Consider the following 21,194-nt stretch of genomic DNA (forward strand, 5'->3'; position numbering starts at 1 on the left):
GGCCATGTTGGAATTGAGTGGCTTAACTACCACACCATCTGCTGGTCCCAGCATCACTTTAAATGAAGATAAAAATTAAAACCTACTGAAAAGATTGTGAATGATTTTAACTAGCTTTGGAAAATAACATCTGGAGCTTTAATCTCAACATATGCAAGCTTAAGAAACAAAGTAAAAAGAAAAAAGAAAACACAGTTAGTAACTCAGTCTATTATTTTTCAACCGGTGATTTTGTGATACTAATGCATAAGAGAATAGGGCACCTGTCAGACCACGGACTGATTAGGATTCTGGATCCTCTCATATTCTTCAGCATAGTGTCGATACTGATCACTGAGGAGAGGTTGATTAGCTTCATCCATCTTGCTTCTGGCACGAATCAGGTATGAAGCGCCCACAAAAATGACTGCAACCAGTAATAAAGCGGCAACCACAGCTATGGTAATGATCTCAGGTATACTAAAACCCTGACCTATTTGCAAAATAAAATAAGGGTAAAAAATGTAAGTATGAAAACAGTTATCACCAAAAATCGATCACCCCAATTTTACTCACAGTTCCAGGAATTGCAACAGAAACCCTATTTATTTTTTTCCCTTTAACAACAGCACATGTGTGTGAACATGATATATGAGAGAGACAAAGGGAACGAGAGGGAGAAAGAGAGGAGAACCTTTGAGAGGGTCTGATCATGCAACTATACCCTTTCTCTAGTCCTCCAGCTGCTCAGAATCCTGGGACCTGCACATGTGCCCACCATGTTTTCAAGTTACCTGGGGATCTCAAACCACAGTCATCCGCCTGGCTTCCAGCCTTGCTGGGCGCTTGAGTTACTGCTATATCATGGTGGCTAGGCCCCTAGACTTGATTTTTATTGGCCACACTAACTAACATACCACTTGTCATCTCAAAGGAACTTTCTAATTTCATTCAATGAGTGGATCCTGTTAGGATAATTGTTTTTATTTCCATCCTGAAGATGAGAAAATGGTGGTTTAAAGAATTTGAGTCACTCATCCAGGGTTACTTGCTTATTAAGGAGAAGAGTAGGTTTTAGAGCATAGGTGCTTTAGAATCCAAATCCTGTGCTTTTCCATTATAACACATTTGTTGAGAAAGACATTTAAAATAAAACAAGAAAGTTTTGAATTTCAAAATCTCAGTAAAAGTAGCTCAGGGTATCTCATTCCTTCTACATTTAGAATAAATAAATGGAGGTGACATGCATAGTAGGAAAAAAATCGGACTTATTACTTGGACCCAAATAAAATTCATTCTCTGTCCTTGATAGAAATGTGATCTTTGACAATTAACTACTCTCAGCCTTAGCTTCCTTATTTGTAAAATGAGGACTGTAATTCACACCTCAGAGAGTTGTAAGGCGTAAATGAGATAGAGTGCTATATATTATGAGCTCAATACAGGGGCAGAGCGAGCTCTCAAACACCTTAAATTTCCCTCTTTTTAATCACAAATCCAAATCCAAATGAAAGTTTCTAAATCCTTATGCAAAATGTAAGTTTCAGAATACTGTGATTACTTTACTTCAAGGATAGCATTTGCTTTTGGAAATTACCCCAGTGAAAGTGTATTTTTAATACTTACTTGGCCATTGCACTTCGTAAGTGTATCCCAGGTTGTCTGGAGCAGTAACAAACATTTCTGTGTTGGTGATTGGCGGCCAGAATGGCACCATATTGTATTGTCTATTGTGTCCAATAGGGGCATTTTCCAATGGAAAGGTGGATATATCTAGAATATTTTTTCCAAAGACAATTTATTAATAATCAATTTAAAATTAGTGTCATTATAATGTTCTGAAGGTGTTCAGGAATACTGAAGAACATGAAAAATGTTCTTTGATATTTTCCCTGAATAAAGACAAAGTTTCATGACAGCAGAACAGGGCATTATATAAAACAGAATTGTGGGACTGGCAGGTGGCATGGTGGTTAAGGGTGCTGAACTCCCACATGAACGATTGCAATTCGAGTCCTGGTCCTGGAAGCTTGCTCTCCCACATTCCCTCTCTCTCTTTCTCTCTCACTCTGTCCCTTTCTGGTCAAATTAAAATAAATAAATAAAATAAGTAAAGTTAAATCAAATAATTCTTTTAAAAAAAGAGTGGAAATTCTTTGAATATAGCACCAATGTGTCATTTAATAGAAAGTTAAAAGAAGGTTTAAAAGCAGGAAAGTTTTAGCGTTTTATAATACTCACTAGTTGTTTATTTTTAAATTAGAAAAAACCAATTTGGATATAATTTATTAAACTTTTTTTTCAAAGCCAAAGTACTTATAATTTGCTATAGCATCATCTGATTTAAATTTTAGAGATAGGGTATCTATTAGAGGGTATCTTTGACTATGAATATTTCTTTCATTTTTTTCTATCTGTTTTGGAGAAATCAGTATCAATTTTATTTCTACTGTTTTACTTTTCAGCAGAAAATACTTACAATTGTTAATCAAGGTCTTGGAATCCTAGTCATTTCCTGCTAGCTCTTCTCTTTCTCTTTAAATATAAGCCATGGGCACTTACATTATCAGTGTATTTTGGTCATCAGGGATAAAGGGAGTGAGAGTCTTTGTGATAAAGGATTGTTCTTTATTTTGTTTAATTTGTTTTGTTTATATTTATGAGGGAACAATTAAATACCAAATGCAGTATCAAAAAACAGAGTTGGAAGTGGGCTTGAGAAAGAGATTAATAGAAATATATTTAGCAGAGATAGAATACATGTGGAGGCTAGCCAAGAATTCGATTTTGTTTATAGGAAGTATATGATTACTTGGAGTCACTATGATCCTATAATTCACAGAAGAATTTTATTAGTGTTTAGTTTGAAGAGCAATTGATCATAGAAATATCAGGTAGTGTTCACATTTTTTGTGACTTTAAATCTATTTGTATTAAAATTAATTAAATCTTTATCTATTCAAATCTATTGAGTGCCTACTAGTGCCAGGTACACGTCTAGCACTGGGATGATAGCGTTCAACAAAATAAAAACAATTCATGTTCTCAAATAACTTACATTCTAGTATAGTATTGCTAATTATTTATTGAAGTTAGACATTATGGTTAATAACGTAGATAATTTTTGAAATTTCCTGTTTCACCTTTCTAATGACTCCTGACCTGGCAAGTCTTAACCCATTTCAGCTTCTGCTGTATGATAAAGTCATATTCACTAAAATGAGTACAGGGATAACACTGAAACTAACAATGGTTATCTGATTGTTACATAACTGCCCTATGCCAGAACCCTCAGTGGCTTCCCATGTCTCTTAAGAGTTAATTCTAACATCCCTCCGTTCTGCCTCTTTATTCCTCTGACCTTATGGTCTTTAACCATTCTCTTCATTCTCTGCTCTGCTCATACCACACTGGGCTCTTTTCTGTTCTTCTGTCTGAAGATGGTCTTCCTCATAGCACTCCCTATCCCATTTCCTGATTTTCTTTGTCTAAAAAGACTTTCCACCACATAATATACTGTGTACTTATTACATATGTTTATTATCAATTCTACTAACAGAAAAGAAAGTTCCAGAAGGAAGGTATTTGTGTGAGTTTTGTATGCTACTGTATCTCTGCTACCAAGAATACTGCCCAAGAAGTAGTAGGTGCTCATATAATATTTGTGAACGGACTTAAGTGTGTGTTTGATTACTTCATTTGTCTCATGACTCAATAAGAAAATAGTGACCATTCTGAGAACTGTAGAACCTGCTTCTTTCTGAAAAATGTGGTAAACTCTGAGCTATTATCTTAAAGTTTGACTCTGGTAATTCTCTGTTGAAAAGAAGGATGAGGAGATTGATTTAATGTACACATTAATCTAAAATGTTAGTGAATAGTAATTAATATTATAGTACTAGAGTTTGGATCTTCTCTATTATAGTATCTGATGTCTAATGAGAAGATTCTCTAATAGACATTATAATGTGAATGGCCATAATTTGCTTTAGCTATAAAATGTAATGATTGTTCCATTCTGATTCTTTTTTTGTTTATTGGAGATTTATTTTGCTATAGGGCATGTGAAGTTGCTGAAGAGACAGACAGTAAGTGAGAAATCCATTCTCCTCTTGGCATCTTGGGCAGACATGCACATACGCCCCATGTGAGGTTCAAACCAGGTCTAGGACATAAACTATGGTCGGTCATGTGGGAGTCCAGCACCTTAACCACTACACTACCTGCTGGCCTCCATTCTGATTCTAATAATTCTATAATTCTATTATTTTTTGAAGACTCCTTTTTGTTTATTTATTCTTTCCCCCCACAGGTAATTTGTAGTCGCCAGAAAGAGAGAAAGAGAGACAGTGAGAGGGAAAATGAGAAATCACCCCAGAAGGATGACTACACCACAATCCCTTTTCCTCTTTTCTTATCTCGGGATTTTGGGCATGCACACACACGAGCCTGGCATGATTTTCAAGCCACCAATCTGGGACTTGAACCATGGTTAGCCATGTGGGAGTCCAGCTCCTAAGCCATTATGCCACCTACTGGCCCTGAAGACTCTTCTATACCTAAAAAAACCTTCTGATACATTTTGAAAAATAACCCCATCATCCACTCTTAGAAATCTGTCAGCAAAGATTTCTCCATTATGGAGAGTTTTAGAAGTTCTTCCAATCTTATTGCATTTCTTTCTCCCAGCATAGTTGTTTACAACCTTGTATTCCAAGGGACATGCAGGTATATGAGCTATATAAGAAGGGAGCAAGTTATTTGAATTAAGCTTTTATGCAATTTGTGTTTACATCGACTTGTCCTATAATTTTATTGGCATGTTTTATCAGGAATATGCTTCAGCTTGTTTCTTATTTTTCATTTATGGTACTTCTTTCTTCACTGCTTTCTAGAAACCAAGAAATCTTATGCTATATATAGCACAAACAAAGGGAATGGGAGGGAACTATAAAATACAAAGTATTTTCCTGTTCAGCAATTACCTCTAATTTTAAATCTGGGGAACTTTTAATAAGTTGCTATCAATGTGAAATCATTATGTTTTCAATGAAGATATTTCAGGGAAAGGAATACATGCTTTCACCGTTGAAAGAAAACCTCCACTTAGGAGACTTGACAAATTGCCTGAGATTCTCTATTTACTCTGAAAAGTGTATTGACATTCATGGCATTGTGAATGACTGACTAAATAAAAATGGGTCCATTGCTGTTTGGCTCCAAAAATGTATGTTTAACAAGAATTGTTTTGGTTAATTCTTAAAACTATTAATTTCAGATTACTAATTATTATAGTAAAAGTTATCTAGTCAAATACACATAAAATTATCATTGTTATTGTAAAACAGAAAGAGACGTTTTTATTGTAAACAATTTGAATAGTTTGGAAAGGTTTGCTAAAGGTGACTGACTGAAATATTCCTGTAGAATTAGTGAGCAATATGATTATAAAAGGTTAGCAAAGCATTATGAATGCCTTAAGAAAATCTAGAAAACTGCACTCAGATGGCATCACAAAAGTAATTAATTTCTTATTGCACTTTAAAGAAACTGACACTGTGAATCATAGATAATTCATTATGGTTGCAATTGTACATAAAAATATATATGAAAATATTGGGTCATTGGAAAAATCATCACATCTTTTTTCTTGCATAGAAAAATGTAGAAAATATATCATGACTTTTCCAATGACCCAATATACCTTGTGAAACTCCAACTGTGAATTCATAATGGAGTAACAACTGAACAAATACGTATGTGTAACTTACTTGTTTCTTAAATAATTTTCTGATGAAACAAACTGTTATGGCAAACCATTCAAGTAATGGTTCTGATCAGGTGTTTGATTATAGGTGTTTGCTGTGCCTATGCACACATGTAAATGCACACACAGAAATAGAAGACTGGACTAATGGGTAGATAAATCAATAGATTGTTAACCCCTAATATAATTTTTATGTGTGTGATGAAGTAAAGGCATTTAAGACAAAATTTAGAACACTTTTGAAGTATAAAAACGCATGGTATTTTAACCATTGAAAGCACTTTCATTGTTTGAAAACTAATGCAAACCTCTCAGCTGAGTAAGAGTGCAGAGAAAGAGGCCTTTTAAATATTTTAAAGAATGCATGGAAATGAACTTTAAAAAACATTACCTATGGTATGATATAAAAACCAACATTAACTTTTCAGCTAAATGAAATTTCCATTTGCAAGAGGCCATAAAGTAATAAAAATCAGAACTGTGGATTATGGGTATAAATTTTGTAGTCCTTTGGGGTATCAAAGTAGAGCTCTATAAGGTTTTCTCATGCATAGCAAAAAGCAACTAGAATACTGGAAGATATGGGAAGAAAAATTTTGGAAACATGATGATCATTTTTAGAAACGAGGAGGGATTACTTGGTTAGTCCTAGAAATAATAATAAACACCATCTTATAGTAAGTATTCTGAGAGACTTCTTGCCTGCATTTCCAAAGATTTTTATATTTTGTGCCTTACATTTGGAGTTAAGTGGATATTATAGATATTTCATCCCTATTTTGAAATTTTTTAAAAATATTTTTGCTATAGGGCATGTGCACTCACTCTCTGGAGAGAGAGAGAGATAGATAGAGGGAAAGTGAGAAATCACCTCCCTCCCAGGGGGGATGGCCACACTGTAATCCCTTTTCCTCCACTCTCCTGTCAGAATTTTGGGCACATACACACACACACACACAGGTGCCTGTCATGAATTTCAGACAACCAGGCCGGGGACTTGAACTGTGGTCAGCCATGTGGGAGTCCAGCACCTTATCTACCATGCCACCTGCTGACCCATGAAGTATATTTTAATGTATGTTAAGTGCTTAGGCTAAACTGAGAACTATGTCACCTGAACAATCATCTTGTCGAGCTTGCAAAAAGTATATGAAAGTGTCTCACCGGCATTATATCTTCTTAGCCACTCATCAAAGACTGCATCAGTGAAAGTATGCAGGAGGACAAAAATAGGATCATTTGGTGACAAATGGGTTTGTCCCCCTGTTCCATTCAGAAACAGATGAGCCAAATTGTGAAGACTTCGAACAGCAGGATCATACTTCCCTGTGGGCTCACTGTAACCTAGATAAAAAAGTAAGGATGCAAATAGTAAGAAACATTGCAAATAACTTTTCAAGTCAACAGCAGTGATTATATGAGTAAACAGTTGTTCCAAAGTTCATAGGCCAATTTTTGTCTTAATAGTATAATGCTGTTCCTCTGTACCTATGGTTGATAACATTTGCTGGCTACACCCAGAGCTAGGTTAGGTTTTAGCTAGTGGCATAACCTTCTAAATGTAGCCTGTGGGTTAAGAATAATGACCTAAAAAGGGCAGCAGTCAAAATATACAGAACAATTTATTTTGACAAGGCAGACATTATTCTACATGGAAATAAAGATAGAGGAAATCTTGAGTTTCTAGTAAAACTGCTGACACAATTGGGAGAACACTGTTCTGATTGTCCTGAAACTTAAATTGCCAGATGTTATATTAGTCTCCTATCTTAATTCTCTTGTGTGACTGTCAGCAAATTTATTTTTAGACAATTATTTTTGTGGGGAAATTAAAATTTCTCAGAGCTTTCCTACCAGCTCTACCAGTTTTAAACATCTAGAAAGCCTACTGTCAAGACATTTATAGGATTTTGGGTAAATATTTTTATTCCACAGATATATGAGTATATCTGTAAAATGGCTATATATATATATAATATATATATGTATATATAATATACACCTGTATACACATTTCATATATACATAAATATCTACATGTGATTCCACATATATAACCATATATAGTCCGATTAGATAGATATGTATGTGTGTGTGTGTGTGTGTGTGTGTTCGGTGTGTGTATATGGGAGAAGATGAAGATAGGTACAGAACAGGTCACAAAAAATTGGAAGACCTGCAATGTGGGTCAGAGTTATAGGTATGTCTGATTGACTTGAAGAACCAGAGGTAAAAGAGTAGAGAAAGGTTATATGTTTAAAATGAAACCAGAATACAAAGTATATTCATTTGTTTTCTCTAAATTTAAGATTAATTGTATGGTTACAGCCACTTGTTAGTTCATTTATTTACTTTTCACACAATTATCCCATTAATTTTCTTTTTTTTTTTTAAAGAGATTTTTTCTCTAGGGTGTGTACACTCTCCAGAGAGGCACAGAGAGACAGAGAAGCAGAAAGCAAGAATCACCCACCCCCCCGCCATGGGGAATGACCATACTGCAATCCCTTCTCTTCCACTCTCTCAAGATTTTGGGCATGCACGCACATGCTCCCAGCATGAATTTTAAGCTGCTGAGTTCAGGACTCGAACTGCAGTTGACTACGTGGGAGTTCAGCAATGTAAATTGCTGGGTCTATTCCATTATGCCAATTGCTGGTCCTATTCCATTGATTTTTTTATTCAAAACATTTTTTTAAAATTGCCTAAAATGTACATGCATGTGGTTTCTCACACATTCTGTAAGGAAATTGGCATACTCATTTTCTAACTGGGAATTGATAAGATTCACTCTAACATTTGTTTAGAAATTAATACTTACAGTCATAGTTTACAGGTACCAGTTTAGTCAATATATAGTGATTATTTATTGAATTACTTCCAAATCAGCGCACTTACATACTTATTAAAATTAAAACAAATATAAAGATAAAGAAGAATAATAAAAGAAGAGAGAAATGAAAATAATTATCAAATTTATATATCAAGTATCTCAGATCATAGAACAGAAAAATCTATCCACTCTTTTTATTTCCCAAAGCCAAAGCTCGTCTTACATGTGCAATGCTTTAAGATTAAATTTAGCAGTAATAAGTTTACAATAAGATTAAATATGATTATATTATTTTCAAAACGCTATATATCAAGAATGATTTACAGGTATCAAAATTTATCATACAAATATATTGGATTTAGAAGTTTTGAACTTGAATTTGTTCTGTTACTAACTGGCTGAATATCTTGGAAAAGACATTTTACTTCCTTAGAATTTAGTTTACTCAGCTTTAAAATACTTTGTGTTATATAAGAAAAATCAAATTAAATATCAGTATATAGTAATTAGAATAGTTATAGACATTTAAAATAAGTTACAAAATGATATAGATCTACATAAAACCTATGCCCAAAACAAGCATTACTAAATGTCAACTAATTGTTTGGAATTTAAGAATTGTTGCTCTCACAGGGCCGGAAGGTAATGTGGTAGTTAAGGGTGCTGGACTCCCACATGGTCAACCACAGTTTGAGTCCTGGACCTAGTGGCTGCTTTCTCACTTTCTCTCTCTCTCTCTCTCTCTCTGTCAGTCTCTGGTCAAATTAAAATAAATAAATAAACAAACAAATAAATAAATTTAAAAAGTTAAATGAAAAACAATTCTTTAAAAAAAGAATCGTTGCTCTTCTTTTTAAAAGGAAATATTTTTAGTAAACAGTCAAAATCTTAACTATTATTTGCCATTGCTAGAACTTGATATAGTCACATACATTAGCTATCTAGCTACCAGTAATTTGAATTTGAATAGTTTCTAGTTGTTTAAGACCTTGGAGAATAATTTCTAAGGGATACTCAAATGACAGAGTTTCATGGTCTGGCTCTTCTCTTCCAGTAATAACTTGTTTGAGTGGATAGTTGTGACTAAATCATAATAAGGAACCCCGTTCACGTAGAGTCAGAGGGAAAATATGATATCCAAAGCCTTTTCCAAGACACCTGAGTTTGAGTACTACTCTTTATGGTAATAACCAGATCAATTCAAAGCCCTGATTTTGTTTACTTGCCTTCCACTGTGTTTCGGAAACTGTTTGTAGAATTGGAATAAAAAGGAGGTGTGTCAAATAAACCGACTTCCAAGCACTGAGCGACATCCTGTGGTTCAGGAAGACGTTGCACCATTGGTCTAGCCACATTTCCAGCTGGGTTTCTCCTAATTGGCCCACTCTCAGTGCCTGGAAAAAGAAGTATGCAAACACAGTGTGTTTAGAGGTCTTGCTGTTGCTCTTTAAAGCGTTATACATAGCATGAACACAGAGAGAGGTTTTCCTAAAAGAAGAGAAAATTCAAAACCACATACTATGAACATTAAAGTGAGGAAATATAAGTTACTATGACCTACTTCTGTGAATATTACAGATATGTGATACATAAAAACATCTGAAGAACAATGAAATGATCATACTAACAAATATAGGTCTTGGTATTTATTAAATCAACATAGATTTCTTTCATGAGAATGTATTAAAATGAAATGTCCATGGAAAATTGAATTTTGCCAAAATATTCTTGTAAACCAAAATTCCATACTGAATTATATGTTTCACATATAAATAGAAATTTATACCAAATGTCATCTGTTTCCAGTCTTCAGAGAAATAAGATAACAAAACCTTTAAACCTCTTTGGAAAGTGGTACATATTTCAATCAACACACATTTTCCTGCTTCATCAGCAATCGATATGAGAATAAACTTTTCAAAGGGCAAGAATGCACAGGCAAAAAAGGGCTGTGGTTCTAGGAATAGGTAATGTAGATGCCTTAAGGCAGAGAGAGAGAGAGAGAGAGAGAAAGATCCCTTTCAGTCAATAGCTCTACAGAGGATTCATAAAGAAGAGAGATTTATAAAGAGCCTTGAAAGACTGAGGAGAATTTCCATAGGTGACATCAGAGAAATTTTATAACCAACATTTTAGGTGCAGAAAATAACAGGAGATGAAAAGCTTTCTTCTGCCTACAGTAAAACTCCCATGAGAACAAGAAATCTATCTGTCCGTATGTATCAGTGTATCCCTAAGACTTGGCACAGTGCCTGGCATTTAACAGGTACTGAATAGTTGTCGGTGCATGTCACTATATGGGAAATGATCATGCCAGCTGCAAAAAAAAAAAAAAAAAAAAAAAGTCTGTTCAGTGAATAGTTTCCCTAGAGTAATGTCAAGGAGGGAGAGCCTGGATGGGGGGGAACACTGGAAACTAAACCAGAGCCATATTGTGAAGAAATCAAATGCCAGGATGAGAAAGTTATATTTAATTTACTAGGAAGTGGGGGAGAGGAGTCTGGTTGAAAGCATTTTGTACCAGTCTGTCTCCAGAGAGAATGTGTATGTCCAGGAGAGACCAGCAAAATAATACATGGAACAGTGAGACACAATGCTACAATTTCAACTCATATGCCATTAAACTCGTCATAAAATTTTCCATGTTGTATGTTTTGTAAGAAACATAATTAATTAACATAATGAAATTTATATAGCATATAAATGAAACAAAGGCTTATTTTGGACTAGAAAGTGTGTGTGCATTTGTTTTTTCTTTGAGAGGTTTTTGCTATAGGGAGCATGCACTCACTAGAAAGACAGAGAGACAAAGCAAGAGATCCCCCCAGCGGGGATGGCCACGTTGCAATCCCATCTCCTCCACTCTCCTCTTGAGATCTTGGGCACACAAGCACACATGTCCGGAGGAGTTTAAGCCACTGGATCCAGGACTTGAACCACAGTCAACTACATGGGAGTCCAGCAATCTGCTGGTCCCTGTGTGTGCGGTTTCTGGGGTGTGTATTGTTACCAGAAACTTTCAGACACTACTAGTTAAACTCTACATTTTTTTTTTTTTAATTTGCCAGAGACTGTGTGTACTCACAGGGAGAGTAAGAGAAAGTGAGAAAATACCCCTTCATAGGGGATAGTCATGTCATTATCCCTTCTCCTCCATTTCTCCTTCATTGAGGAATTTTAGGCTTACACGCACATATGTGCCTGGTATGTTTGTCAAGCTGATTGGACCAGGAGGACTTGAATGAGGTAGTTGGCTGTGTGAAAATCAGCTGTCTTAGCCATCACATCACAGACTGGTCCATAGTCTATCAATTCAAGCTGATGTTTTAGGGATTAGTGTTTAAGGAGCTGTCAGTAAATCACCCCTAATAAGTATTGGTTACTTGGGCTTCAAAACTCTACCTACTAATTTAACTTCATGAATTTCATAGTGGAGAATTCTACTAGTGGAGAAACTAGTAAGGCCAGTTTATTTTTTATTTAGAGATTTTTAAAAAGAATTATTTATTAAATTTAATTAATTAATTAATTAATTAATTTTTGAGAGGTTTTTGCTATAGAGTGTGTACACTAAACAGAGAGACAGAGATACAGAAAGCAAGAAATCACCCCCCAGGAGATGGCCACACCACAATCCCTTCTCCTCCATTCTCCTCTTGGGATCTTGGGCATGCATGCACATGTGCTCAGTGTGAGTTTAAGCCACCACATCTGGGACTTGAACTGCAGTCAACTACATGGGAATCCAGTGACATAGCCATTATGCCAACTGCTGGTCCCTATTATTATATTTTTAAATTTGACCAGAAAAGTGCCAGCAGGTGGTGAGGTGGTTAAAGGTGTGGGACTCGCACATAGCTGACCATGGCTCATGTCCCAGACCTGGAGGCTTGCTTGCTTGCTTTCTCTCTCTCTCCCTCTCTTTATCTCTGTCTTGCCATGGTCAAATTAAAAATAACAATAATGATACATAAAATAAAGGAAATAATTCTTTTAAAAATAATTGACCAGAGAGAGACAGAGAGAACGAGAAGGAGAAAGTGAGAAAGCCAGCTGCCAGGTCCAGGACTCAAATCTCAGTTGGCCATGTGGGAGTCCATCCAGCACCTTAGCTACCTCACCACGTACTGGCCCCAACTTAATAATTTTTAAGTTTCTTGGCACATGGACAACTTCTGTCATTACACCTCTTTATATACTAGAGATCAAAATCCTGTGGAATTCCCACATAGGAATGAATGGAAAGTTCTGAATGTCCAAAGGAGAAAATACATTTGAAAAGGTATTGTTAAGACAGAATAATATTTTTCGTATGAGGAATCAAAGAAGGTATTTTAGTGGCTAAAAAAAAAATAACTCGCAATAAATTACTTTTTTAAAATATGAGCTGCCAATAATTCACTTTTCAATAACTCACTACTGAGTTTGGTGCATGGATGTAATGTGGGAGAAATACTCTGCAAAAAGCATTCAGAGACGTGGGTATGGAATGTGAGGGGGGCTGGACCTAATGATGTATTTGTATGGGTCTCCTGTGAAAAAGGATCAGCAAAACCACAGGAAACGATAAAACCACCTATGAAGAAAAGTGGATTAAATATCACATAAAAATACTGATAAAATATTAGTTTCTTTTTTCTCCTTGCCTCGTAAGTAAAATGGTTGGCATTTATATCTTGAACTGAGAAAAAAGGTGATCTTAAACTTTACTTTAATTAAAATAAATAATCTTCAATTTGCATGAAACTATTGTGCCTGAGTTAGGAGGTCTTTTTACATTAATTGACAAGAAAAATTGTGATGAAAACTAATTTTCCCTTTATTTTTCCCTATTATTCTATAATCTTATTTACTCATTTAAATTTTGCTTTATTTTCATAGCTGATCATCAGGATGATTGGAAATATCAGGAAAACTCCTGGTCAAAAATACAATAGCCTGGTTAGAAAGAGCTGAGCATTTTGGTATTGAAACTATCTTGATCCTCAATTTCATTTCTCTGCCGCAAGGTGGGATCAGTCATTCAGCTTCACAAACAAAAACTTACTCTAATTTTTAAACCTCTATGGAGGAAAATGTCATACACTATCACTTCTCTTAGTCCTAGAAACAGATAAATATTTTTAAGAATTATTAATTTAGTTTTATTAATTATTATTTTTTAAAAATTTATTACAGGACATATGCAGTCACCAGAGAGAGAAGAAAGAGAGAGAGAGAAGAGAGAAAGAGACAGAGAAAAAAGAGAGAATAAAAGCAAGCTGCCAGGTCCAGGACTCAAACTGCGTTTGACTGAGAGTCCAACGCCCTAACCACAGCCCCACCTGCTGGCTCCACTAAATAATATTTTAATGGTGAAAAAATATACCTAATGCCACTCGATATATTTAGTATACTCTCATTAATTTTTAGAAATTTTTATTTATTTCTTCCATGAGCAAGAGAGACAGAGAGAGAAACACACACACAGAGACAGAAAAATAGTACCCCTAGTAAAGTCACAATACCGAGATCCACTCCAGTATGAGCTGACCGCAGAGCATAGGCACACACATCCAGAGTACTCAGGGAGGTCTTTGAACTTGAACTGGAATCTGCCCATGCAGGTCAGCCTCCCAGAGTATTGCATTTTAGCACTGCGTCACCATCTGCTCTGTAGGATACTCTCTTTTTAAGTTTATAAAATAATTTAATATCTGTTGTACAGAAAGATATATAAACATACATGTTATAAAGTAAATTCTAGTAAGTTTTTGTATAGAAGACCAAAAGTTCAAAATAGCTGGACATGGCCTAGCCTTGGTGGCAGTCAGTTGCATACTGAGCTTCAAAGCTGGAAGCCACGTGGCAAAGTATTAGTTTGGATCCCCAGTGGACCTGAAGACACACCAGGTGTGCACACACACCCAAGAACTTGACTAGCTGGAGGGCTGGGGAAGAGGATTAGACTGTGATGAGACCACGTCAAGGGGATGCCTGTCTGTCTTCTATCTCTAATGTGTGTACACAAGCGATCTCTCATGAATCATCGTTGTAACAAAAATACATAGTCAGACATGCCTGAAGAAAAAAAATCAGATGGGTTAGGAGACTCTAACAATGAAGACATGTGTTAGTAGCACAAGAACAAATAATATGAACTAGAAAGAAATAGAAAGCTCAAGAAGAGATGAGTAAGACAGCATACTTGACCTATGAAAAGTAGGATGCAGATAACTGGAGAAGGGATGCCAGGACAACAGATTAGGCATTATCTTACTGTGTCCATCTGGGAGAGCTGAAAAGTATTAATAGCAGGCTGACAGACATCTTCTGTACTGTAGCTTTCTTTTCTAAAAGGTTTCTCTGGTCTCACATAGTAGTTTTTAACTCTCAGTGTAAAAGCTTAAAGAAAATGTTCTCCTTTTCTTTTTCTTTCATCCTTCTTTCTTTTTTGTTTCCATCTTTTTTTCTCTCTCTCATCCTCTCTCTCAGAGAATTCCAAATTGTTTTGGATGTTTCATTCTTTTGGAAAACATTTTCTATGAAATTCCTGCACAAGACACATGACTATTAAGCAGCGCTGAGTGTACTAAGAGGATTAATTTATGCAGCTGGCATTGCCAAAATAAGGAAGTTAGTGATGTGCTGCCCAAATTACTCAAGAAAAGCAATGGAAAAATGTATAGGCACTTTGAGTTTCCCCTGGAGCACTGTATAGATTGCCTTGAATATCCTAAGCGTACAACCAATATCTATGCATTGATTCTCTGTAATAAAAGTAGATGTTAGTTTGAAGTCCTGAGTAGAACAAAGGGCCTTCCAGCTAACACAATTAATCTCTTTACGTAATAAGGAATTCTGACTCTTAGCTGTCATTTGGAGCTTACTGTTGCAAAGTGTTCCCAGAGTATCATAATCTTGCACAAATTCACAGACCACTCGCCATTGAGAAAAGACAGAGTTGGGGCTTATGAGCGTGGCATCAAAGTTGCTTCGCGATCCCATCAAGTCGTCCGTGCAGATATCACAGACGTTCCTTCCAGTTGCAAAATTCCAGTAAGGAAGGGAGAAAGAAGGCTCTTGCAACATTTCCTAGATCACAAAAATTCTGTTAGTATTCTTCGTTTCTGTTTAGACCTCTTTTTTTTTTTTTTTTTTGTTTCGTTTACTCTGTGAAAGTCTGTCTCAATTTCCACTCTTCAGTCACTAAGGAACTAGTTAGTCTATCAGTGGTGTCTGAGAGGCCCAGAGGGGTTAAACACCTAATTTCACAAAGCTTGTAATTTATTACAAGGAGCTTTGTAGGCAATGGAGGGAATAAAACAAACCTATTATATAGAAATTTCTGCAAATTATTTTCAGGGAAAAGTTCTTTTCTTTTCTTTCTTTCTTTCTTTCTTTCTTTCTTTTTTTTTTTTTTTTTTGGCAGGTAATTGCATTTCTATTGTTTACACCTAAAATTATCAATAAATACACCCACTCTTTGATATCCCCATTTTGTTTAATTTTTCGGTCTTTAAGTATCATTAACTTTTTTTTAAAGCCAGATCCAATGTTGAACTATATTTTGTTAAAGTGATTTCTTTTTGTTTTGTTTCTGTTTTTTAATTGAACTGGAATGACTTCAGTTATTTAGATTTTGGTATGATGGGGCCCATATGGGCTCTTTCACACTTAACCTGCTCTGGCATCCAAGGTTATTTTGAGATCCTTGCTTCAGAATCTAATCTGAGACTCAGGCTTTTGCTAGAGACTCATAGAGACAAAATATGTGTTTTGAAGCAAAATAAATATTGTGCCTATTGTTCTTTAGACCAGATGTCTATTTTCCCTTTTGAGCTGTTCTCACATATTTTAAAACGCAGGACTTAAGATCACATACTTGTTTTATGGGGTTTTGTAAAACATATATTTACTTGTAATTTCTTTACCTCTCTCTTTTTTGGCTTTTGGGGAGTTATATATAGAGTGCGGGATTAAATGCAAGGATTGCGATTGCTTCACCTTACTTCTCAAGCACTCAGTGCGTTTCTGCTTCCTCACTTTAAATCCTTTTCTAGGAAGCATTTTCTTAGCCTTGGGTGTTTTAGAGGCCTAAAAGCTTTCCAACGCATCCCCAGTTATTGATCTCAAGGGGTCTGTAGTCCTCATTTAGAAGCCATCACTGTGGCTCAGAAAAAATTAGTGACAGTTTCCAAGGGATCATTAGGAGTTGGTTTGTGGCTCAGCAGCTGACATTTGGGAGCCAGAGCATATTCACATGGCATTTCAACTGTGCATTACATTGAGATTGTAATTCGTTAGATCCCTTGTGCTATTAGTTTTAAAAAATGTAAGCCATAGAGGGAGAAGTTTACACTGGCAAAATTGAAGCTTTTAGATACTTTCCACCTGCCCTTTCATTTTGGTGTACCCATGGGAAAATGACTTCAAGACATGAAGATCTGGAGCCGATTACAAATGACAGATTTATCTACTCATAACCTACTAAATGTCTTACTTGTAATCAGTACATAAAATATGATGTTCACAGTATCAGATGAATCCATTTAATCACCCTCAAACTGCATATGGATAGACTACTTTCAAAGAACATTTTATTCTGCACATTAATTCTCTCTCTTCTTTTTTTTTCCTTGCAATAATGCTGTCATAAGCATCCTGTAAATCAATAATGAACCTAAATATCTTTCCTGCCTTCAGACATTTGTAGGTTAATTTTTAGATTTTGAATTGTGGAAAGAGATTTACTGCTGTTATATCATGTAGAAAACAGGTTTAATTTGCAAAATTCCTAGTTAAGATGTTATAATTTAAAATTGATTTTAGAATTATAATATGTTTCTCAAGAAACAGCAGTTGATAAAAAAAAATATATAAAATACACATAGTACCAGAGATATCTTAATGTGTTTGAGCTAATCACCCTGAAATAACTGTGCTTGAGTTGGGATTCACTTTATGTCAAAAAAACCTCAAGGACCTCTAAATAAAAATGATGCCTGACTGATACGATCACTTTGGTCTTTTAAAAAAACTATATATATTTAGGGCATAAAATATTTTTAAAAATAATAGTGATTATTACAAACAAGCAAATCAACATATCTATCATCTTGTATAGTGATTTTTAAAATGTAAGATATTTTAAAAGAATTATTCACTTAACTTTATGTATTATTATTATTTTTAAAAATTTTCTATAAGGCACACATGCTCACCAGAGAGTGACAGAAGGAGAGAGAGAGAAAGTGAGAAAGCAAGCCACCAGGTCCAGGACTTGAACCATCATTGCCCATGTGGGAGTCCAGTGCCTTAATCACCATGCCACCTAGTCACCCTAGTGATGTTTTAAAATAGGTTTTTGCGGTAAATCCCAAAGTGGCAGGGGAAAAAATGTATTTCAATGAAAATGATGATCTAAGGGGATAAGAACATTGGAAAAAAGTCACCAAGTAGTTTGATGTGGTATACATTTGAGAGTAAAACACTGAAAACCCCTCCCACCTTGTCTTCTGGGAGGGGTATCTGCTTACTTTTAGGAGACAAGGAAGACATGTCAAATGAGATTTTTGTGTGTGACTTAAAGTTATATGAGAGTCTGTTTTCCAACTGTAGAGCTTTAGAATATTTTCAAACTTTTAGTGCACACCTAACAATGTCTCAGTTGGCTTCCCATCACTGATTTTCTTTTATTTTCACGTTACAAAAACTACAGACTAATTAATAAGTCAGTCGGTAATCAGTAAAGGGAGAACCTTAACTGGACGACAGAAGTAAATAGTATGACATTGTTCTGTCATCACGTATTCTGATCATTAGAAAAAACTGAATTAAAATGACTTACAAACAAAGCACCTCATCTCTGAAAGGGTCTAGAAAGTGAAATGTTTCATGCATACCTGCATGTCTCTCTCCAGCTGCAGCAGGTGGTACCGGTGCCATGTGAGAAAAGCTGGTCCTTCATGAGAGAAATCCACTCCACCAAAGCTTTCCTGCCCTGCCCCAAGGAAAGTCTTTTTGACTGAATAATAGTGTGTCCAAACAAAGTAGTTGTAAATGGAAATGTTCTCAAATTGTGGTGTGTTGCCATCTGGCCCCAATATTTCTTCTGATCTCCTGGTGGCAATGACAAATAGAGGGTGAATCGTGCGCTTCGCCATGTCCAGGGCCCGGACAAAGTGGTTCTTTTCTTCTGTACTTAAGTCCAGAAGATTTCTCCTGACTTTAGGGATAAAAAATTAAAAATTGAAAATACTTGCCTTGTGAGAATGGATAGATAATGAGCACAATTACCAGGCAACATGTATGTCCCACTTATCCCTTAACAGTTGCATGCACATAGATTCAAGCCTGTCTCCAATTATTTTATACTTTTGAAAATACTTCTACCTAAAACCCCTTCTTCAGATGTGCTTTGTTTTTCTCTTTCCCACCCTCTCTTTTTTTTCTCTCTCCCAATGTACTCTAAGGTTTCTGTTGGTTTTCTTTCATCTCACTTGTGAGTTTTAGGAATCTGTGATCCTATTACGTTCTGCTTACTACTGGTACTTTTATCGGGATTTTATACCTTTTTAACATAATCTTACAATAAAGCAAAGTAAGTGGTATAGCATAGTGGTTAAGACCAGAGACTTGTTCTAGGACTTTGAGCACATTTTTCTCATTTTTTTTTTCATTTGTAAAGTGTGGATAAAAATAATACTTGTGGGGCTGGCAAGTGGCATGGTGGTTAAGAGTTCTGGACTCCCACATGGCCGACCAAGGTTCAAGTCCCAAACCTGGTGGCTTGCTTTCTCTCTCTCTCTCTCTTTCTCACTCTGTCCCTCTCTGGTCAAATTAAAATAAGTAAATAAATAAAGTTAAATAAAATAGTTCTTTAAAAAAATAATGCTTGCTTTATAGAGATCAAAGAACATGCACATAAAAGGCAATTAGGCCTGGGCCTGCCTCATAATAAAGACTCAGTATATGTTCTGTTAGACCCTTGGTCCAGTGTCTGACACAAAAACAAAAACAAAAACAAACAAACAAAAATCAAATATTGCTAGCTGTTAGTATTTAAGAGTTTGTTATTTAGTGCTATTTAGGCTGAAGGCCAAGCTCACTGTCTAAAATGCCTGAATTTGATCCACCACAATGGGAAATTTCTTTGTAGGTTATCAGGGTAGTGGAAGAAGCTGAAATATTAGAACTAGGCAGCTCTCAATGTGAATTCCAGGTTGACTATATGCCAACTATGCGATTTGACCTTTCTGAACCTCACTTATGACAATGAACACAATTACCTTAAGAGTTAGTGAACGAACTAGTCATGAACACCTCACACAGTCCTTAGCCTATTTGTTGAACCACACATGTTTTGTAGAAAAATGTTATTAGTCAATTAGAAAGTCTGAACTTCAACCCCAATCCTTTAAACCAAACACATTTCTTAATCTTTAAACCTCAGTTTCTTCCACTGTGAAAAGAGAGGGCTGACCCCTGTGATTTCCAGGTGTTCTCCCAGTGCGAATGATGTAAGGATTCTATTAAAAGCCTAAAGCCTCAAGCAGGACTGTTTGCCGGTTTGTATCCTCACTCACCTATGAGAATCCTCTGGTCACAGGCAGCCCCTCGCCACCCAGGGCGGCAAGTCCCACAGTTGTGTCCTGAGAAATTGCCATTGCAGTGGCATGTCCTATTGAAGAACCGCAAGGGCCAGACTTCCCGATCATCTCTGCCATCATGGGAATACTGGGGACTGTGGGGTCGGGAGTCTGCGGTCACAGCATCACACCTGCCCCTCCCTGATGATGAGCCACAGCGGTCTGTCCCAGGTCCAGACACAGGGGACAGGTCTGGGCAACACACACCACTTCTCAAAGCCTCAACGGTGGTACACTCTCGTGGGAACTGAGCCGAGATCTGCTGGAAAAGCAGCAGAGGAAGGAAGACACATCCCAGACAGAGGATGTTAGGTGCTCTCATGCTGCTTGAAGGAAGAGTGCAGGACAAAGCTGGCTTGCTGTCCTTTGTAAAGAGCACACTGAAGCACACAGATTAAAAACCTAGCTGAAAAGGAGAGAGCAGAATGGGATTATGCAAGATATTTTCTTGGTACTTGTAAATAGTGCAAGTCCTCCCAACCTATCTTCGAGATGGAATCCATGATCTGTAAAAACAGTATTTCAAACAAATAATAAAAATGATAATTTACTTTTAAATTTTTGACATGCATAATACTGACATAATTAAATTCCCTATCTTTAATATTTTTCATTTTTCATTTTCTATTTATATAAAACACTTATTCTTGATATTTATCAAAAGCATTTATTAGCAGGTCACCATCATTAATTATGTTTAGCCATGAGGCTGAAAGAAAAATCGGTAACAGATTTTCATCAAGTTAATATCCAAGCTTTAAAGCCCTCTAACCTAATGGGGTTTTGGCAGCCGTCCACCCAGTCCCCACTGAGCTTCTCTCTAGTACCTTTAAGTCCTGAGGGGTTTCTCTGCTGAACTTCCTTTAGAGCCTTAGAGCTGAGTATTTATATTTGCGTGTCCCCTGATGTCAGAGCTCTTAATTACTTGTGGGTTTCTGCCTGGTAACTAATCCCAAATCTGCCCACCCAGACTGGGAGGGGCTGG

At 36.1% G+C, this 21,194-nt stretch overlaps 1 protein-coding gene across 1 annotated transcript; it reads right to left on the reverse strand.

Moving 5' to 3' along the window:
• Positions 1-266: 266 nt before the first annotated feature.
• On the reverse strand, positions 267-20,531 carry TYRP1 (tyrosinase related protein 1). The gene is made up of 7 exons (XM_006163846.1): positions 20,147-20,531; positions 18,464-18,786; positions 15,449-15,653; positions 9,806-9,973; positions 6,911-7,090; positions 1,606-1,752; positions 267-472 (listed from the first exon to the last, which is right to left on the reverse strand). Exons 1-7 carry the CDS (start codon positions 20,529-20,531, stop codon positions 267-269), a joined length of 1,614 nt encoding a protein of 537 aa, XP_006163908.1.
• Between the last annotated feature and the right edge of the window lie 663 nt (positions 20,532-21,194).

The sequence above is a fragment of the Tupaia chinensis genome, unplaced genomic scaffold, assembly GCF_000334495.1.
Source record: "Tupaia chinensis unplaced genomic scaffold, TupChi_1.0 Scaffold143247_2, whole genome shotgun sequence".
Taxonomy (NCBI): Eukaryota; Metazoa; Chordata; class Mammalia; order Scandentia; family Tupaiidae; genus Tupaia; species Tupaia belangeri.

Bases quoted from the DNA above. Each gene is read 5' to 3' on its own strand.
- TYRP1 (XM_006163846.1), bottom strand. From the start codon at position 20,531: ATGAGAGCACCTAACATCCTCTGTCTGGGATGTGTCTTCCTTCCTCTG. The intron at 9,974-15,448 runs GTAAGCTCCAAA...TTCTTTTTCCAG, and splicing joins TCTGGGAACACTTTGCAACA to GCACTGAGAGTGGGCCAATT. The intron at 1,753-6,910 runs GTGAGACACTTT...AAAATATTCTAG, and splicing joins GCTAAGAAGATATAATGCCG to ATATATCCACCTTTCCATTG.